The sequence below is a fragment of the Loxodonta africana genome, chromosome 23, assembly GCF_030014295.1.
Source record: "Loxodonta africana isolate mLoxAfr1 chromosome 23, mLoxAfr1.hap2, whole genome shotgun sequence".
Taxonomy (NCBI): Eukaryota; Metazoa; Chordata; class Mammalia; order Proboscidea; family Elephantidae; genus Loxodonta; species Loxodonta africana.
This window is the reverse complement of record NC_087364.1, coordinates 41,199,370-41,217,971: the sequence shown is the minus strand read 5'-3', so window position 1 is coordinate 41,217,971 and position 18,602 is coordinate 41,199,370. Positions and strand designations below refer to the sequence as shown.

At 35.7% G+C, this 18,602-nt stretch overlaps 1 protein-coding gene across 1 annotated transcript in view; it reads left to right on the top strand.

Annotated features, from left to right (window-relative positions):
- The first annotated feature begins 297 nt into the window (after positions 1 to 297).
- The window catches only part of BCHE (butyrylcholinesterase), a 101,144-nt gene continuing 82,839 nt past the window's right edge, over positions 298 to 18,602 (top strand). Inside the window, exon 1 of the mRNA XM_003416257.4 lies at positions 298 to 548. Coding sequence (XP_003416305.2) covers positions 500 to 548 — 49 coding nt within the window. The 5' untranslated portion in view covers positions 298 to 499. The remainder of the gene's footprint in view (positions 549 to 18,602) is intronic.

Below are 18,602 nucleotides of genomic sequence, written 5' to 3'. Positions count from 1 at the left end.
CTTTTACTAACCTTTATAACCGCATGATTGGCACAGGTCGAAGCAGCAAAGAATTTCAATAATAGCATTTCTTCAGAACTATATGTACATCTTTAACTCTTAAAAGAAGCGTAAGATAAGCATAAAAAAAAATTCTATAAAAGAAATAAAACACTGATAAGATAAAAAAGTTCTGATAGTGTTTTTTAAAACTTGCAGTTTCTGTTAAATTTTAGCTTCTTTTAGTCAAAGAAGCTTCTGTATCTTTTCCCTTCCCTCTTAGACAAGCGCCTGCAATCCTAAAGCATGAATCCGGCAATACTTTTGTAAATGAATCTCTATTGCATTCATACCGTTAGCCTCTGAACAGATGTCAGAAAGTAAAGGTTGGCTGCCTCCAGATCAAGTTGCTGCTGCCAACTCTCGCGAGCTTTGTCAGTAACAGTTGATTATAATGTCAGTGCAGTCCAATTTACAGACTAGGGCAGCGGCTGCATCTTGAGTTTCCCTGAAATATTAGATGATCTCAACTCCTTGCAAACTTTATTATCTTTGTTACACCGAGTCGGGTAAGTTGCTCTGAATTTACATCTTCGCGTGGGCAAGTTACTATGAAGCTCGTTCTGTAGGATTGTGATCCTTCACGGGTTTGCTGTGCCGTTTTGGAGCTCTGTGGGGGACAGTCACTGAAGCTTGCAAAGGGGACAAATCTTCCTGTTATTCAGAGTACACAGACTAAGTCCATTTAACTGCTGAAGAAATGATACAAAACCGTAACACTGTAGAATCCCTGTGATGTACGTTCTTATGGAGCTACCTAAGTAGAAAATATTTTATGCTGAGTTTTAACCATAAATGTATTGTTTAGTGACTCTCTCCCTAGAAGAATAACAAAAGCACTGTTTGACTAGTCTTGCGTTCTTTTTTCTTTTTCTTTTTTTTTTTTTTTAATGGAGTGAAAAGAATAGTTCTATTGTCTGGCTTAACTACTTTTCTTAGTCTTCACTTTGTCATTTGAAACTTTAACAGAAAAAAAGGGAGTAGCAAATGAAAGGTCTGAGTTTCTTTTATTTAAAAGAAAAAAATCTGTTTACTACAAACTTTGCCCTTTTGTCTTCTTTGTATTTGTGTTTAAATGGTAGCAACATATTTTACATTTGTTATTATATTTATACTATTTGTAGACATACTAAGCAAATACAGACTTTTTACTTACCTGTCATCTCTTTCACCTACTTTAATGATATTAATTTCTGTTTAATTAGGGGAGTAAATATTAAGAGTGTGTAATGTACAAATAATTAAAACTAAATTGCAGTATGAAAAATGCTATTTGATTATGCTTCTATTTGTAATATTGGTTTTTTAATTGTGAGTACACTTTCCAAATTCTTATGAATTTGCTTTATGTTAATAAGCTTAATTAGGAATCATTATCACAGTCTGTGTAAAGCTTTTCTTAATATAAACTGTCTTCTGTTGTTTGATAAATATTATTATAATTCACTTAAGTTGTTACTTGTTTTAAAGGCACATAGGAGATTTTAAAACCTGGCTTTATGACTTAGAATGAAAATCTCTAGAATTATCTGTCTAGAGGTGAAATGGCATGGCCTTTTGGAGGCAAATTGAATTTTCTAATTGGGTTTGCAAATTTCTGTTCCGTTCCCCTAGTGGTTTGTGTTTTTTAATGTCCTGCTTCTTTAATTGTAAGAAAAAATCCAGGGAATTCACGATTCCATTTTTCACTTTCATAAAAGGTAAGCTAATGCTATCTTAGCCTTCTACATCTGATTTGTAAATTTACTTCCTGCTTTTGATTGGCTTTTTGATAACAGGGTGGTAATATTTAAATTAAATATTCTCTTCATTTTAATGCTTTCATGACAATATCTGCTTGTTCTTAGCGAAACTGGACTGTCCAGATAGATATTTGAGAAGTATAACTGAACACGTTAACTTAAAACCTGCTTCATCTTTTAAAAAGATGCAAAAAAATCTAATTATTAGATGTTCATATTGCTCAGTTGTTCACATACTGAAGAGTTTGTACATCCCACCTAATATATTGTCTCCTATCTGTACCCACCCTTTAACTGCCTGATGAGTGTCTGACGGGTGCCAGAAAGACAGTGGTGTAGTCTATTTATAAACATGCTTCCTCAGTTTCATCCTGCACTTAGCCTGCAACAAAACAAGCTTTTAGGTTTGGCATAAAGGCTTAGTTGTTTTAATTTGACCAAACATATTTTAATGGTGATTGCTCTAGATCATATTAGATTTACTTAGATGACTCTTTTCCCGTCATTTTAAGAGATTTCATTTTCATATAGGAATATATAATTTATTATATTTTTCAATAGGTAGAAAAATCACCAACAGAAGGTGTTCTAAACTCAGAGAAAAATGTTATAAACATTTGGTGGACCATACTTTAAGAAATCTCAGACCAAATATTTTGAAAGTTTGTTAGCTGTCCAATTATGGCAATTAAATGCACATAAATAGCTCTTCATATGAATCATTTTATTATATCTATGTCTTACAGCATAACATTTTATATTTCTTCTTAAAATTGGCCAGAGAATTTTGATGCTGCTTTCAGAATTGAATTAGAAATACAATAAAAAAGGATACATTACTTTTTGCCTTCTCTTTTTTAAGTAATATTTTTAAAGTTTTAGAGTGCTTTCTGAAAATTGCCAGTAGATTTTTATTTTCTAGAATATTGAATAAACTTGGAACACTCTGTTATTTGTCTTCAGTTTTATTCCCCCTCAATTCCCATAATTCACTTTCTTTTGCAATTCCAAGCAGAAGCTCTCTCCTTCCATTAAAGCAATAAACATTATGCCAATATGTTCATTTATCTAAAATCTGATGCATAGCTGTACTTGTGAAAATCTGATTCATTCTTTTGGACAAAAATATTACGTATTATCAGAGTTTATTAATGATGACAGTACAAAACTCACACTAGAACTTATAGGAGGGAAACCATTGAAGTTTTTTGAACATTTTAATTATCAGTATGGATTCAAAGATATATAAATAACATTTTCTTAATCTCCATTTATTTAGTTATTATGCTTTTGATTGTCTGATTTTTTAATAATATGATAACATATACTAAAAATTCAAAATCTCTTAATAGAAAAACTACAGAGTAACATATTGGACTAGAGAGTACCAGATTCTAAAAATGATAGTGATGCTTATTTAATATATTTAAATAAAGTTTTTGGCTACATATAAAAATATTAACCTATATTAATGATCAGTATGTGAACATATGCATATTTTAATATTAAAGTATAGATTTAATTATATAGTATAGAATACTCCCCGGCACATAGCATGAATCCGAATTGTCATTATATTGCTATTCTTGCAATGAGCTCAAAATTACAAAGGTTGTTTTGAACATTATTTAACTACATTATTTACAAGGTAGATAACTCACAGATATCCTTGTTGAAAAAACATTCACATAGGTAACACTATGTAACATTAAGATCTTAGAAGCAATGATGGAGAGACAGTCTTACATACTTTGGAAATGTTGTCAGGAGGGATCAGTCCCTGGGGAAGGACATCATGCTTGGCAGAGTACAGGGTCAGCAGAAAAGAGGAAGACCCTCAACGAGGTAGATTGACACAGTGGCTGCAACAATGAGCTCAAGCGTAACAACGGTTACAAGGATGGCCCAGGACCAGGCAGTGTTTTGTTGTGTTGTGCATAGGGTTGCTTTGAGTCAGAACGCACTAGACCGCACCTGACAACAACAACAACATTAAGATCTACTCAATGCAAAATATAAATAAATAAAAGCTCAAACATTTGTGTAAATAAAAACTAAGTGACATCAGAATTATATAAACTTTTCAGATGTTATATCAACTGTTTTTAAACATATAAAATAAAAATTATCACATTTATTAATTACATATAAACTTAAATATATTTTGGCAGTAATTATGCTTATTTTGGAATAAAATTAAACTATTCATAGAACCAAAGTTTGAAAATTATCAGAGATTAAAAAGTGTTTGAAATTTTTGGTTTATAAAGACAAAATAATATTAAATAGAACCAAGGAGGGGAGGAACAAAAACAGAAACAGACTCAGAGAACACTAAGCTCAGCAAATGGGGGAGGGGGAGGGAGAACGAGCACAACAGGGGGCACTGCAGTTACTCCAATGAAACCACAACTTAGTGGTAGTCATTTTTGAATCTTAGTTTCTACTTCTTTTTAAAAATGGAACCCTGGTGGCACAGCGGTTAAGAGCTTGGATGCTAACCAAAAGGTTGGTGGTTCAAATTCACCAGTTATTTCCTGAAAGCCCTATGGGACAGTTCTACTCTGTCCTGTAGGGTCAGTGTGAGTTGAAATCGACTTCACCTTAATAGTTTGGTTTTGTTGTTTTCCAAAATAGGTTTCTTAAAAAGCAAAAACAATTCCTCACAGCACTTCATTCTTCTCCAAATATCCACCCTGATTACTTAAGGGAAAAGGGCTTATTTATTGTCAGGAAGAAAGAACTATAGTAGCAGTGTCTTTAAAACTCCTAAACTGTCAGAAATACAAAGTTTTATTAGCAAGTATCAAGTCTACAGCCGTCTTTACGTTACTAATACATTTTATTGACTTATTTACAATATAATAAATTATATTTATAATATCTAAATATAATAGTATAGAAATAGTGTAAATATTATGTATTTCAATATTTTATTGATCTTATCCCAAAGCAAATTCTATCAAACTGAGAAAATTAAAAATAATATTCTCATGATTTGAGAAAAATGCCCTTATTATTATAGTAATCACTATACATCTTTACCTATATCTATTTCTCTGCATATGTATCTATAAGTATCAACACTGAAGAAAATACTGTAAATCATGCACTAATTTACTCAGAGATTTCTTGGTGCCAAAAGTTACTTGCTGACCACTAGCTATATAATGAACAACAGTAAATTCATCTTATTTAAAATGTGATGTGAGTATCTAGTTCTGGGCTGTAGTTATAGAGATATTGCCTTATTCTGACTTCTAAAACCATCTAAATTAAAAACAAAAAACACTAATACAAATGTTCAATACTCACAGAATTATGTCCTTGGTCACATAGATAGGATTTACAATCACAGTGTCAAAAAAAAAAAAAAAAAAAAAACCCTGAAAGAAAGACTTTATACGCATGTATCTTTGTTAAATAAATGAGAATCAGTGTTTTTAATTGATTATTTAATTTTTTTTTCAGTTATATACAGTTGTTGTTGTTGTTGTTAGGTGCCATTGAGTCTCTTCCAACTCATAGCGACCCTGTGTACAACAGAAGGAAACACTGCCAAGTCCTGAGCCATTTTCATGTTGTTATTCTTGAGACCATTGTTGCAGCCACTGTGTCAATGGGTCTCTTTGAGGGTCTTCCTCTTTTTTGCTGACCCTCTACTTTACCAAGCATGATGTCCTTCTCCAGGGACTGATCTGTCCTGATAACATGTCCAAAGTAAGCAAGATGAAGTCTCACTATACTTGTTTCTAAGGAGTATTCTGGCTGTACTTCTTCCAAGGCAGATTTGTTCATTTTTTGGCAGTCCATGGTGAATTCAATATTCTTCGCCAACACCATAATTCCAAGGCATCAGTTATTCTTGGGTCTTCCTTATTCATTGCCCAGATGTCCCAAGCATATGAGGAGATTGAAAACACCATGGCTTGGGTCAGGCCCATCTTAGTATTTGAAGTGACATTTTTACTTTTTAATACTTTAAAGAAGTCTTTTGCAGCAGATTTGCCCAAAGCAATGCATCCTTTGATTTCCTTTTTCTTCTTCTTCTTCTTTTTTTTGTGCTTTAGGTGAAACTTTACAGCTCAAGTTAATTTCTCACATAAAAATTTATACAGATATTGTTATGTGACATTAGTTGCAAAGCCTACAATGTGACAGCACACCCCAAATTTCTTGTGTTCATTCAACTGCTTCTTATCCCTTCCTGCCTTCCGATCCTGCCTCTGGATAGGAGCCACCCATTTGGTCTCATGTATCTGATTGAACTAAGAAGCACACTACCACAGGTATTATTTTTTTGTATTTCAGTCCAGTCTAATCTCTGTCTGAAGAGCAGGCTTCGGGGATGGCTTTAGTTCTGAGTTAACAGAGTGTCCAGAGGCCATAGCTTCAGGGGTTCTTCCAGTCTCTGTCTGACCTTTGAGTCTGGTTTTTTTACTAAAACTTGAGTTTAGGTCCACACTTTTCTCCTGCTTCTTCTGAGACTTTCTGATGCATTCCCTGTCAGGGCAGCCATTGGTGGTAGCCAGGCACCATCTAGTTTTTCTGGTCTCAGGCTGATGGATATTCTGGTTTATGTGGACCTTCTGTCTCTTGAGCTAATATTTTCCCTGTTCTTCATTCTTCTTTGCTCCAAGTGAGTTGGGACCAATGCATGCATCTTAGATAGCCACTCCCAAGCTATTAAGACCCTAGACGCCATTCACCAAAGTGAGAGGCAGAACATTTTCTTAATAAACTTTGTTATGCCAGTTGACCTAGATTTCCCCAAAACTATGGTTCCTAGGCCCCAGCCCCAGCAACTCTGTCCCTCAAAGTGTTTGGATGTATTCAGAAAGCTTCTTAGCTTTTCGTTTGGTCCAGTTATTCTGACTTCCCCTGTATTGTGTGCTGTCCTTTGTTTCACTGAAGATACTCCTCCCTCTCCACATTCTTAAGCATCAAATAATGCTTTCTTCTGTTTAAACCTTTTCTGGAGTTCTTAAAATGGTGGCTTCATACAATATTTGTCCTTACGTGATTAATTTAATTCAGCATAACGCCTTCCAGACTCATCCATGTTGTGAGGTGTTTCTCAGATTAATCATCATTCCTTATCGTTGTATAGTATCCCATTTTGTGTATATACCATAGTTTTTTTTAACCATTCGTCTGTTGATGGGCACCTATGTTGATTCCATTTTTTGCTATTGTGAACAGTACTGCAGTGAACATGGGTGTGCATATATCTATTTGTGTGACGACTCTTATTTCTCCAGGATATTTTCTTAGGAGTGGGATTGCTGTATCGTATGATACTTCTATCTCTAGCTTTTTAAGGAAGCACCAAATAATTTTCCAAAGAGGTTATACCATTTTACAGTCCCACCAGAAGTGCATAAGTGTTCCAGTCTCTCCATAACCTCTCTAACATTTATTATTTTGTGTTTTTTGAATTAATGCCAGCCTTGTTGGGGTGAAATGGTATCTCATTGTAGTTTTGATTTGCATTTCCCTAATGGCTAATGATCTTGAGCATTTCCTCATGTATCTGTAGCTGCCTGAATGTCTTCTTTGGTGAAGTGTCTGTTCATATCCTTTTCCCATTTTTTAATTGGGTTGTCTTTTTGTTGCTGAGGTGTTGCAGTGCCTTGTAGCTTTTAGAGATTAGACCCTTATGGGATATGTCATAGCCAAATTTTTTTTCCCAGTCTGTAGGTTCTCTTTTTACTCCTTTGGTGAAGTCTGTTGATGAGCATAAATCTTTGATTTTTTGGAGCTCCCATTTATCTAGTTTCTCTTCTGGTGCTTCTGTATTGTTGGTTATGGTTTGTATTCTTTTTATGCCATGTATTAGGGTTCCTAGTGTTGTCCCTGTTTTTCATTCCATGACCTTTATCTTTTTAGATTTTCTATTTAGGTCTTTAATCCATGTTGCATAATGTGAGGTATGGGTCCTGTTTCATTTTTTTTTTTGCAGATGGATATACAGTTATGCCAGCACCATTTCTTAAAGAGGTTGTTTTTCCCCATTTAACAGACTTAGGACCTTTGTCAAATACCAGCTGCACATAGGTGTATGGGTTTGCATATGTTACTCAGTTCTGTTCCACTGGTCTATGTACTGTGGTTGTATATATAACAGGTTCTAAAATCAGACAGTGTGAGGACTCCCACTTTGTTCTTCTTCAGTAATGCTTCACTTATCCGGAGTCTCATTTCTTTTCATATGAAGTTGGTGATTTTTTTCTCCATCTCATTGAAAAACTGTTGTTGGAATTTGGATCAGAATTGCATTTTAACTGTAGATTGCTTCTGGTCGAATTGACATTTTCACAATGTTGAGTCTTCCTATCCATGAGCATGGTGTGTTTTTCCACTTATGTAAGTTTATTTCAGTTTCTTGCAGTAGCATCTTGTAGTTTTCTTTGTATAGGTCTTTTAAGTTTTTGGTTAGGTTTATTCCTAAGTACTTCATCTTCTTGGGGGTTATTGTAATTGGTATTGATTTGGTGATTTCCGTATCAAAGTTCTCTTTGTTGGTGTAGAGGAAACAACTAATTTTTATATGTTTATCTTGTATCCTGATACTTTGCTGAAATTTTCTATTAGTTCCAGTAATTTTCTTGTAGATCCTTTAGGGTTTTTTGTTTATAAGATCATATCATCTGCAAATAGTGATACTTGTACTTCTTCCTTACCAATTCGAATGTCCTCTATTCCTTTTCCTTACCTTATTGCTCTGGCTTGGAACTCCAGCAGAATGTTGAATAAGATTGGCGATAAAGAGCATCCTTGTCTGATTCCCATTCTCAAGGGCAATGCTTTCAGACTCTTTTGTTTAGAATGATGTTGGCTGTTGGCTTTGTGTAAATGCTGTTTATTATGTCAAGAAATTTCCCTTTTATTCCTATTTTGCTGAGTGTTTTTTATCAGGAATGGTTGTTGGACTTTGTCAAATGCTTTGTCAGCATCAATTGATAAGATCATGTGGTTCTTTTATTTATGTGATAGATTACATTGATTATTTTTCTAATGTTGAAGCATCCCTGCATACCTGGTAGGCATCCCAGTTGGTCATGATCATTTTTTTTTTTTTTTTTTTGATATGCTGTTGAATTCTATTGGCTAGGAATTTGTTGAGAATTCTTGCTTTTTATGTTCATGAGGGGTATTGGTTTGTAATTTGGTTTGTAATTTTCTTTTTTTGTGGTGACATTACTTGGCTTTGGTATTGGGCTTATGCTGGCTTCATGGAATGAATTTGGGAGTATTCTTTCCTTTCTTTGCTCTGATATACCTTTAGTAGTACTGGTGTTAACTCCTCTGAAAGTTGGTAGAATTCTCCAGTGAAAACATCAGGGTGAGGGCTTTTTTTTCTTGGAATTTTTTTTTTTTTAACCTTTTCAATCTCTTCTATTATTTAGCTTTTCTACCTCTCTTTGTGTTAGTTAGGTATGTAGTATGTTTTTGGAAATTTGTCCAGTTCCTCTAGGTTTTAAAATTTGCTGGAGTACAGTTTTTCATAGTGTTCTGTTATAATTCTTTTTATTTCAGTTGAGTCTGTTGTGATATTGCCTATCTCATTTCTTATTCTGGTTATTTGCTTCCTGTCCTGTTTTTCTTTTGTCAGTTTGGCCAATGATTTATTGATTTTGTTGATCTTTTCAATGAACCAGGTTTTGGTCTTGTTAACTGTTTTAAGTGTTTTTTTTCTATTCTCCATTTTACTTTTTTCTACTCCAATCTTTGTTATATCCTTTCTTCTTGTACATGAAGGCTTCTTTTGCTGCTCTCTTTCTATTTGTTCGAATCGTAGGGTTAATGTTTTTATTTTGGCCTTTTTTTCTTTTTGGATGTGTGCTTTTTGCTACAAATTGACCTCTGAGAACTGCTTTTGATGTATCCCAAATGTCCTGGTAAGATGTGTTTTCATTCTCATTTGATTCTGTGAATTTCTTTATTCCATCCTTGATTTCTTCTATAACCCAGTAGTTTTTGAGCAAGGTGTTGTTCAGTTTCCAAGTATTTGATTTTTTTCCTTGCTGTTTCTGTTATTAATTTATACTTTTATGGCTTTATGGTCAGAAAAGATGCTCTGTAGTATTTAAATGTTTTGGATGCTGTTAAGGCTTGCTTTGTTGCCTGGTCCATTCTGGAGAATGTTCCATGTTCACTGGGAAGGAATGTATACTTGACTGCTGTTGGGTGGATTGTTCTGTGTATGTCTATGTGGTCAAGTTGATTGTGGCATTTCGATCTTCCATGTCTTTATTGAGTTTCTTTCTAAATGTTCTATCCTTCATCAAAAGTGTTCTGTTGAAGTCTCCTACTATTATTGTGTTGCTGCCTACTTCTTGTTTCGATGCTGTTAGAATTTGTTTTATGTATTTTGGAGCCCTGTCATTGGGTGTGTATATATTTATATGGTGTATTGACCCTTTAATCATTATATAGTGTCTTTTCTTATCCTTTGTTTTGGATTTTACTTTAAAATCTATTTTGTCAGGGATTAATATTGCCACTTGTGCTGTTCTATGGTTTTTGTTTGCATGATATGTTTTTTTCCATCCTTTCTGTTTTAGTTTGTCTGTATCTTTGAGTCTAAAGTGTGTCTCTTATAGGCAGCATATATATGGATTTTTTTTTTAATCCATTCCGCCACTCTCTGTCTTTTTATTGGTACATTTAGTCCATTTGCATTCAGTGTAATTATTGATAGGTATGAGTTTATTGCTGTCATTTTCAAGTTTTTTGTTTTTTTTTTTTTTTTGGTGGTGTTAACAGTTTCTTTGTTATACTTAATTTTCTTTGATAAGTCATCTTTTTTTAATGTATTTTCTTTCATCTTTTTCATTATTGTAGATTTTGTTTGCTGAGTATGTTTTTCTTCTTTTTTTACTTTGATGGGTAGATTTGTTATTTTTCTGTGCGTTTACCTTAAAATTTACCTCTGTTTTTCCACGTTTAAACCAGTCTTTTATTTCTTGATATTGCCTTAACTTCTTCTCCATGTGGAAGTTCTATGACTATGCTATTTAGTCCCTCATTTTTGTTTTAATTTTGTCATCGCTTACATATTGATGTCTCTGTGTCCCTATTTTCAGTCTTTTAGCTTTGACTTATTTTTGTGACTTCACTATCTGGGTTGATATCTGGTTGTTCTGTCCCGTGTTCTAGTCTTGGCTTGTTGTCTGATATTGTTCATTCTCTAGCCAGAGGAATTGTTTTAATATTTCTTGTAATTTTGGTTTTGGTTTTTACAAATCCCCTTAACTTCTGTTTATCTGGAAATGCTCTAATTCGCCATCATATTTGAGAGACTGTTTTGCTGGATATATAATTCTTGGCTGGCAGTTTTGTTTTGTTTTCCTTCAAGTCTTTATATATGTCATTCTATTGTCTTCTTGCCTGCCTAGGTTCTCCTGAGTGGTTGGAGCTTAGTCTTATTCACTGTCCTTTTTAGGTGACTTTTTTTTTTTTAATCCCTAGATGCTCTTAACATTTTTTTTTTTCTTGGTTTTGGCAAGTTTGGTTATTATATATCTTGGTGACTTTCTTTTGCAATCTACCCTGTGTGGGGTTTGATGAGCTTCTTGGATAGACATCTCGTTTTTCATGATATCAGAAAAATTTTCTGCCAGCAAATGTTCAACAATTCTCTCTGTATTTTCTGTTATCCCCCCTGTTCTGTTACTCAGTCACTTGTAGGCTTTTCTTCTTGATAGTGTCACACATAATTCTTAGGGTTTCTTCATATTTTTTTTTAATTATTTTATTTGATTTTCCTCAAATAAATTAATGGAAAGGGTTTATTTTCAATTTCTCAGTAATTCTGACTTCCATTGCATCAATTCTCCTCCTATGACCATCTGTTGAATTGTCTAATTCTGAAATTTTATTGTTAATTTTTTAGATTTCTAGCTGTTGTCTGTGGTTCCTAGCAGCCTGTTAAAGTTGTCATTCCGTTCCTGTAATATTTCCCTGAATTCCTCTATTGCTTTGTTTGTGTGTTCCTTGGCTTGATTACCTTCCTAATTTCTTGAAGAGCTCTGTATGTTAATCTTTTGAATTCTAACTCCAGTAACTCCAAGACTTTATCTTCCTCTGAAAGGTTTTCTGCTTCCTTGTTTTGGTTGCTTGCTGGAGCCATCTTGACCTGCTTCTTTATGTGATTTGATATTGACTGTTGTCACAAAAAAAATTTTTTTCGTTGTCACCAAGCCATTGATAAGTTATTATATTTATTTAACGTATGTTTAGTTATTGTGCCCTAGCTTTTTGCTTTCTTTTGTTTTAATATGCTCAAGTAGGCTGGGCATGCAACCTACTTTTGTTATTGGCATCTTTGAAGCTCTCACGTCTTGTCACCAGGTGGTTAGAATAGCTACTAGCTGTGTGAAGAGCCTGTTCACTTGTCTTGTGCGGATTCAGCTCAGGTGTCCAGGTCGTTAGTCACTGAGTGTGTGTTTTAGGCTCTCATCTACAGTCCTAGATGGGCAGAGCTCTGTAGGGGTGTTTGAAGCAGGCACAAATATCTGGCTACAGTAGGGGGCTATTTGCTGAGCAAGGGTGGGTGCTGACAGCTGCCTCTGAGTGCCTGGATGGAAGGTGTGTCTCTGTCCCCTAAAGCATGTACGTGGGTGGGTTTTGCAGCCAGACTTTGGGCACCCAAAGCTGTTGGCCATAAGGACTGGGAGGCACCAATTGTTCTCAGATCCCTTCCTGGGTGGATAGATGAAAAGGATGATATCACCAGCCATGAAGCTGCTAATATGGGTGTGTAAGGACCTTTCTTAATGGGCAGAGTGGTGGCAAAGGTCTGCAACTCCACCTTTGGCTTCTGAAGATGAAGCGTCTTTAGGCATATGCCCTGTTTTTCTATGCTAATGAGGGCCTATGCTTTGAATCAACTACACAGGTCTAGGCAGGGATAAAAGTCATTAGAAGTCTGTAGACCCCTTATGTCAGCTTTGGTTTGGACATGAATCATCTTCAGTTACTGGCTTGGGGGCTTGGTGTTTCTTTTTTTCTGTTTTTCTCAAGCTGTAAGACTGGTTTGGGTGTGGGTAGTCCTTAGGGGTGTGGCATTTGTTGAATACTGCCAGACTGCTGTTGGAGGAAGCAGGGAGAGGGCTGGATGAGGGAGAAATGGTACTTCTTTGCTGCAAAAGTCCCAGTGGGGGAGAGGTCATTTTGACCCTACATGGTAGGTTTAGACACTTGCCTAAACTTTCGCAGATCTAGCCCCTCTTTCCCCTGGCTCTGGAGGCTTGTGTAGACTCTCTGCCTCTCTGTCTATCCTGATGAGGCGAAATGCATCACGTGTTGCTGCTCACCTCAGCCGATGGGCACCAGCCGACCCACCCTGCAGGGTGCCAGCTACCTCACAACTGGCACTTCTTTTCTGTTTCTGAACTGTCTCTCCCTCCCCCTGCTACTCAGTCCAATTCCTCAACTTTTTCTTTGATGATCTGGGCTCTTAGATTGTCATATATAATCGATTCACTTGTTTTCTCGGGTCTTTGTCGTAAGAGGGATAACAAGAAGCATCTGACAATTTTGCCACCTTGGCCCCGCCTCCCCATCTTTTGATTTCTCAACTGCTGCTTCCATGGGTGTTGATTATGGATACAAGTAAAATAAAATCGTTGGCAAATTCAATCTTTTCTACATTTATCATGAAGTTACTTATTAGTCCAGTTGTGAGAGTTTTTGTTTTCTTTATGGTAGGTATAATCCATACTGAAGGCTGAGGTCTTTGATCTTCAGCAATAAGTGCTTCAAGTCCTCTTCACTTTCATCAAGATTGTGTCATCTGAATATCACAGGGTGTTAATGAGCCTTCCTCCAATCTTGATTCCTGTTCTTCTTCACACAGTCCAGTTTCTCAGATTATTTACTCAGCATACAGATTGAGTAAATATGGTAAAAGGATACAACGCTGATGCACACCTTTCCTGACTTACAACCATGCTCTATCTCCTTGGTCTGTTTAATTGACTGCCTCTTGATCTATGTACAGGTTCCTCATGATCACAATTAAGTGTTTTGGAATTCCCGTTCTTCACAGTTATCCATAATTTGTTATCAATGCAGTTGAACGACTTCACATAGTCAATAAAACACAGGTAAACATCTTTGTGTATTCTCTGCTTTCATCCATGATCCATCTGACATCAGCAATTATATCCCTCATTTCACATCCTCTTCTGAATCTGGCTTGAATTTTTGGCAGTTCGCTGTCAGTGTACTCCTGTAAATGCTTTTGAATGATCTTCAGCAAAATTTTACTTGCTTGTGATATTAATAATGTTATTCAATAATTTCCCCATTCTGTTGGATCACTTTTCTTTGGAATAGTCATAAATATAGATCTCTTCCAGTTGATTGACAAGGTAGCTATCTTCCAAATTTCTTGGCATAGATGAGTTAGTACTTCTGGGACTGCATCAATTAGTTGAAACATCTCAATTGGTATTCTGTCAATTTCTGCAGACTTGTTTTTCCCCAGTGCCTTTAGTGCTTTTTGAAATTATTCCTTCAATCATTGGTTCTTGAACATATGCTACCTCCTGAAATGATTGAATGTTTCCCAATTCTTTTTGATATAGTGACTCTGTGTATTCCTTCTATCTTCTTTTGATGCTTCTTTTGGCATTTTGTCCATAGAATCCTTCAGTATTGAAACTCGAGGCTTGAATTTTTTCTTCAGTTCTTTCAACTTGAGAAACGCCAGCATGTTCATCCCTTTTGGTTTTCTAACTCCAGGTCTTTGTACATGTCATTATAATACTTTACTTTTTCTTCTCAAGCTGCCCATTGGAATCTTCTGTTCAGCTCTTTTACTTCATCATTTCTTTCATTCACTTTAGTTACTTGACATTCAAAAGCAAGTTCAGAGTCTCTTCTGACATCCTTTTTGGACTTTTCTTTTTTTCCTGTCTTTTTAATGACCTCTTTCTTTCTTCATATATGATGCCTTTCTCTGATGTCATTCCACAACTCATCTGGTCTTCAGTCATTAGTGTTTAATGTGTCATATCTATTCCTAAGATGTTCTCTAAATTCAATTCATACTCAAGGTCATACTTTGGCTCTTGTGGACTTGTTCTACTTTTCTTCAGCTTCTAATTAAACTTGCAAAGGAGTAATTGATGGTCTGTTCTGCAGTCAACCCTTGGCCTTGTCCTGACTGATGATATTGACCTTTTCCATCATCTTTTGCCACAGATGTAGTTGATATGATTCCTGTATACCCCACCTGGTGAGGTCCGTATGTAGCCATTTATGTTGTTGAAAGAAGATATTTCTTGCTATTAAGAAGTCATTAGTCTTGTAGAATGCTGTCATGTGATCTACGGCATCATTTCTGTCACCAAGGCCAAATTTTCTGAGCACTAATCCTTTGTTTTTTCCAACTTGTGCATTCCAATCACCAGTAATTGTCAATACAACTAGATTGCATATTTGATCAATTTCAGGCTGCAGAAGTTGTTAAAAGTCTTCATTTTTTTTCATCTTTGACCTTAGTGGTTGGTGCATAAATCTGAAGAATAGTCCTGTTAATTGGTCTTCCTTGTAGGTATATAGATATTATCCTATCACTGATAGCATTGTACTTCTGAATATATGAAATGTCCTTTTTGGTAATGAATGTGATGCTATTCCTCTTCAGTTCTTCATTCCCAGCATATTAGAGCATATGATTGTCCAATTCAGAATGGTTAATAGTAGTCCATTTAAGCTCACTGATGCCTAGGATATCAATGTTTATGCATTCTATTTCATTTTTGACAACTTCCAATTTTCCTGGATACATACTTCATACATCCCATGTTCTGATTATTAATGGACATTTGCAGCTCTGTCTTCTCATTTTGAGTCATGCCACATCAGCAAAAGAAGATCCCAAAAGCTTGTCTTCATCCACATCATTGAAATTGACTCTACTTTGAGGAGGCAGCTCTTCCGTTGTAGTATTTTGAGTGTCTTCCATCCTGAGGGGCTTCTCTTCCCGCACTATATCAGACAGTGTTCCACTGTTATTCATAAGGTTTTCACTGGCTAATTTTTTTTTTTCAAAAGTAGATTTCCAGGTCCGTCTACTACTCTGTCTTAGTCTGGAATCTCAGCTGAAACCTGTTCATGGGTGACCCTGCCGGTGTTTGAATACCGATGGCATAGCTTCCAGCATCACAGCAATATGCAAGTGACAAAATGACCCATGCATGGAGGATAAAGTTGTTGGTTCCTTAAATTATATTTGCATTAATTTTTGTCTGTTTATCACATGTAGTTTTCAGAGTCTGATTTTTAAAATTTGTTTATTTAACAGAAACTCAAGTACACATAACTTTTTGATAAAACTTTGATCTCCCCTTACTATCTCACCCCGGTATTACTGACACGAATCAAGAAAATAGAAAGTAACAAATATTAGAGAGGTTGCAGAGAGATTGGAACTTTTACGCATCGCTGGTGGGAATGCAAAATGATACAACTGTTTTGGAAAATGGTATGGCGCTGCCTTAGAAAGCTAAAAAGGAAATAGAAATATCACATGACCCAGCAATCCCACTCTTGGGAATACATCCTAGAGAAATAACAGTTGTCACACAAATAGACACATGCACATCCATATTCATTGCAGCATTGTTCACAATAGCAAAAAGATTGAAACCTAGATGCCCATCAACAGATGAATGGATACATAAACTATGGTACATACACACAATGGAGTATTATGCAATGATAAAGGACAATGACAAATCTTCGAAACATCTCAACATGGATGAATCTGGAGGGCATCATGCTGAGTGATATAAGTCAATCACAAAAGGACAAATATTGTATGAGACCATTACTGTAAAAACTCATGAAAAGGTTTACAACCAAAAATAAACAATCTTTGATGGTTATGAGGGAAGGTAGGGGTGGGAATGGAAAAAAACTAAATAGACAATAGAAAAGTGGTAATTTTAGTGAAGATAAGACAGTACACAATACTGGAGAAGCCAGCACAACTTGTAGAAGGCAGGGTCATGAAACTTCATAGACACATTCAAACTCCCTGAGGGACTGAATTTCTGGGCTGAGGGCTGTGGGGACCATGGTCTCAGGGAACATCTAGCTCAATTGGCATAGCACAGTTTATAAAGAGAATGTTCGACATTCTACTTTGGTAAGTAGCGTCTGGGGTGTTAAAAGCCTATGAGTGGCCATCGAAGGCACTCCACTGGTCTCATCCCTTCAGAAGCAAGAGAGAATGAAGAAAATTAAAGATACAAGGAAAGATTAGTCCAAAGAACTAATGGACCATGCCTACCACAGCCTACACTAGCCTGAGTCCTGTACGAGTAGATGTTGCCTGGCTACCACCATTGACTGCTTTGAAAGGGATCACGATAGAGAGTCCTGGATGAAGCTGGAGAAAAATGTAGAACAAAATTCTAACTCATATGAAAACACCAAATGTATATGCCTAACAGAGACTGGAGAAGCTCCAAGAGTATGGCCCCAGATACCCTTTTAGCTGGGTAATGAAGTCACTCCTGAGTTTCACCCTTCATCCAAAGATTAGACAGGCCCATAAGACAAAATGAGGCTAAAGGGGCACAACAGCCTGGGGACTAAAGGACTAGAAGGCAGGAGGAGACAGGAAAGTTTGTAAATAGAAAACCCAAGGTCGAGAAGGTAGAGTGTTGACATGTCATGGGGTTGTTAACCAATGTCATAAAACAATGTATGTACTGTTTATTGAGAAGCTAGTTCTGTAAAACTTCATCTAAAGTACAAAAAAAAAAAAAAAAACTTCGATCTCCCCAAATAGTCTCTTCATATGATCAAATAGAGTTATATCTATTTGATAAATATCAAGTAGTTATTATTTTGACAATCTCAGCTATTACTTTTGCTTCCCCCACTCTTCCTGGTATTTTTCAGCTTCAGTTCTCTGATGTCAGGCATTTCATCCACTATCGAAATGTAACTATCCTAACAGATATAAATATGTATATAGCATATATACATATAAACTTATAAGTTGCATACACTTAATCATCAATCAACAAATTAACATGTTCTTGAGAAATCCCTGAGTGTAAAATTCCTTCTAAGGTAGTATCTTTTGTCACGCATACATTCCCAACCACTGGTTCTCACCATTGAGATTTTAAGTGCAGAAGCCGTTCATGATTATTAAAAGTCAGAAGAATAGTATGATTAAAAAGAATTTTGTGTTTATTCCCAACACTTTTCTATTTTTTCCTCCATAAGCTTTTACAAATAGTGGTAGCATATTCATTGATTTTCATAACTTGTAAACAACTAGTATATTTTTATTACTTAATATTCTATGAATAGAATACCCATATTCTTCTCTCCTGACCATAGATTGGGATCATAGGGAGGAAGAAACCATTAGGCAAAAAGGGTCACAGAAAGTATCATGGAAACATAAAAAGAAAATGATAGAAGCCTACGAATCCTTTAAGGCCCTTCACTTACTTTACAGTTCTTCTAAGAGCTGGCCAGCCATGATTAGAACCATACACATTTCGGAGAAAGCACCTGCTAGTACTTCCTCCTCTAGTCAAGCTTTTAAGTAGAGTACCTCTTAATGTCACCTTTGGTGGGCCTATGTATAGCACAGAATTAATATTATGTATCCCTGGGACAGACTTCCTGTTTTGAATTGGACTATTACTCTGATTATTAACAACCATAAATGGTGTCTCTACCTGGATTTCAATTTTGGATTTTGGTTTTAAGTTTTCTTTCTGACATTCTATCATGTCTTATGTCACATTGAGGCATCTCAACACTCTCCTTCATCTC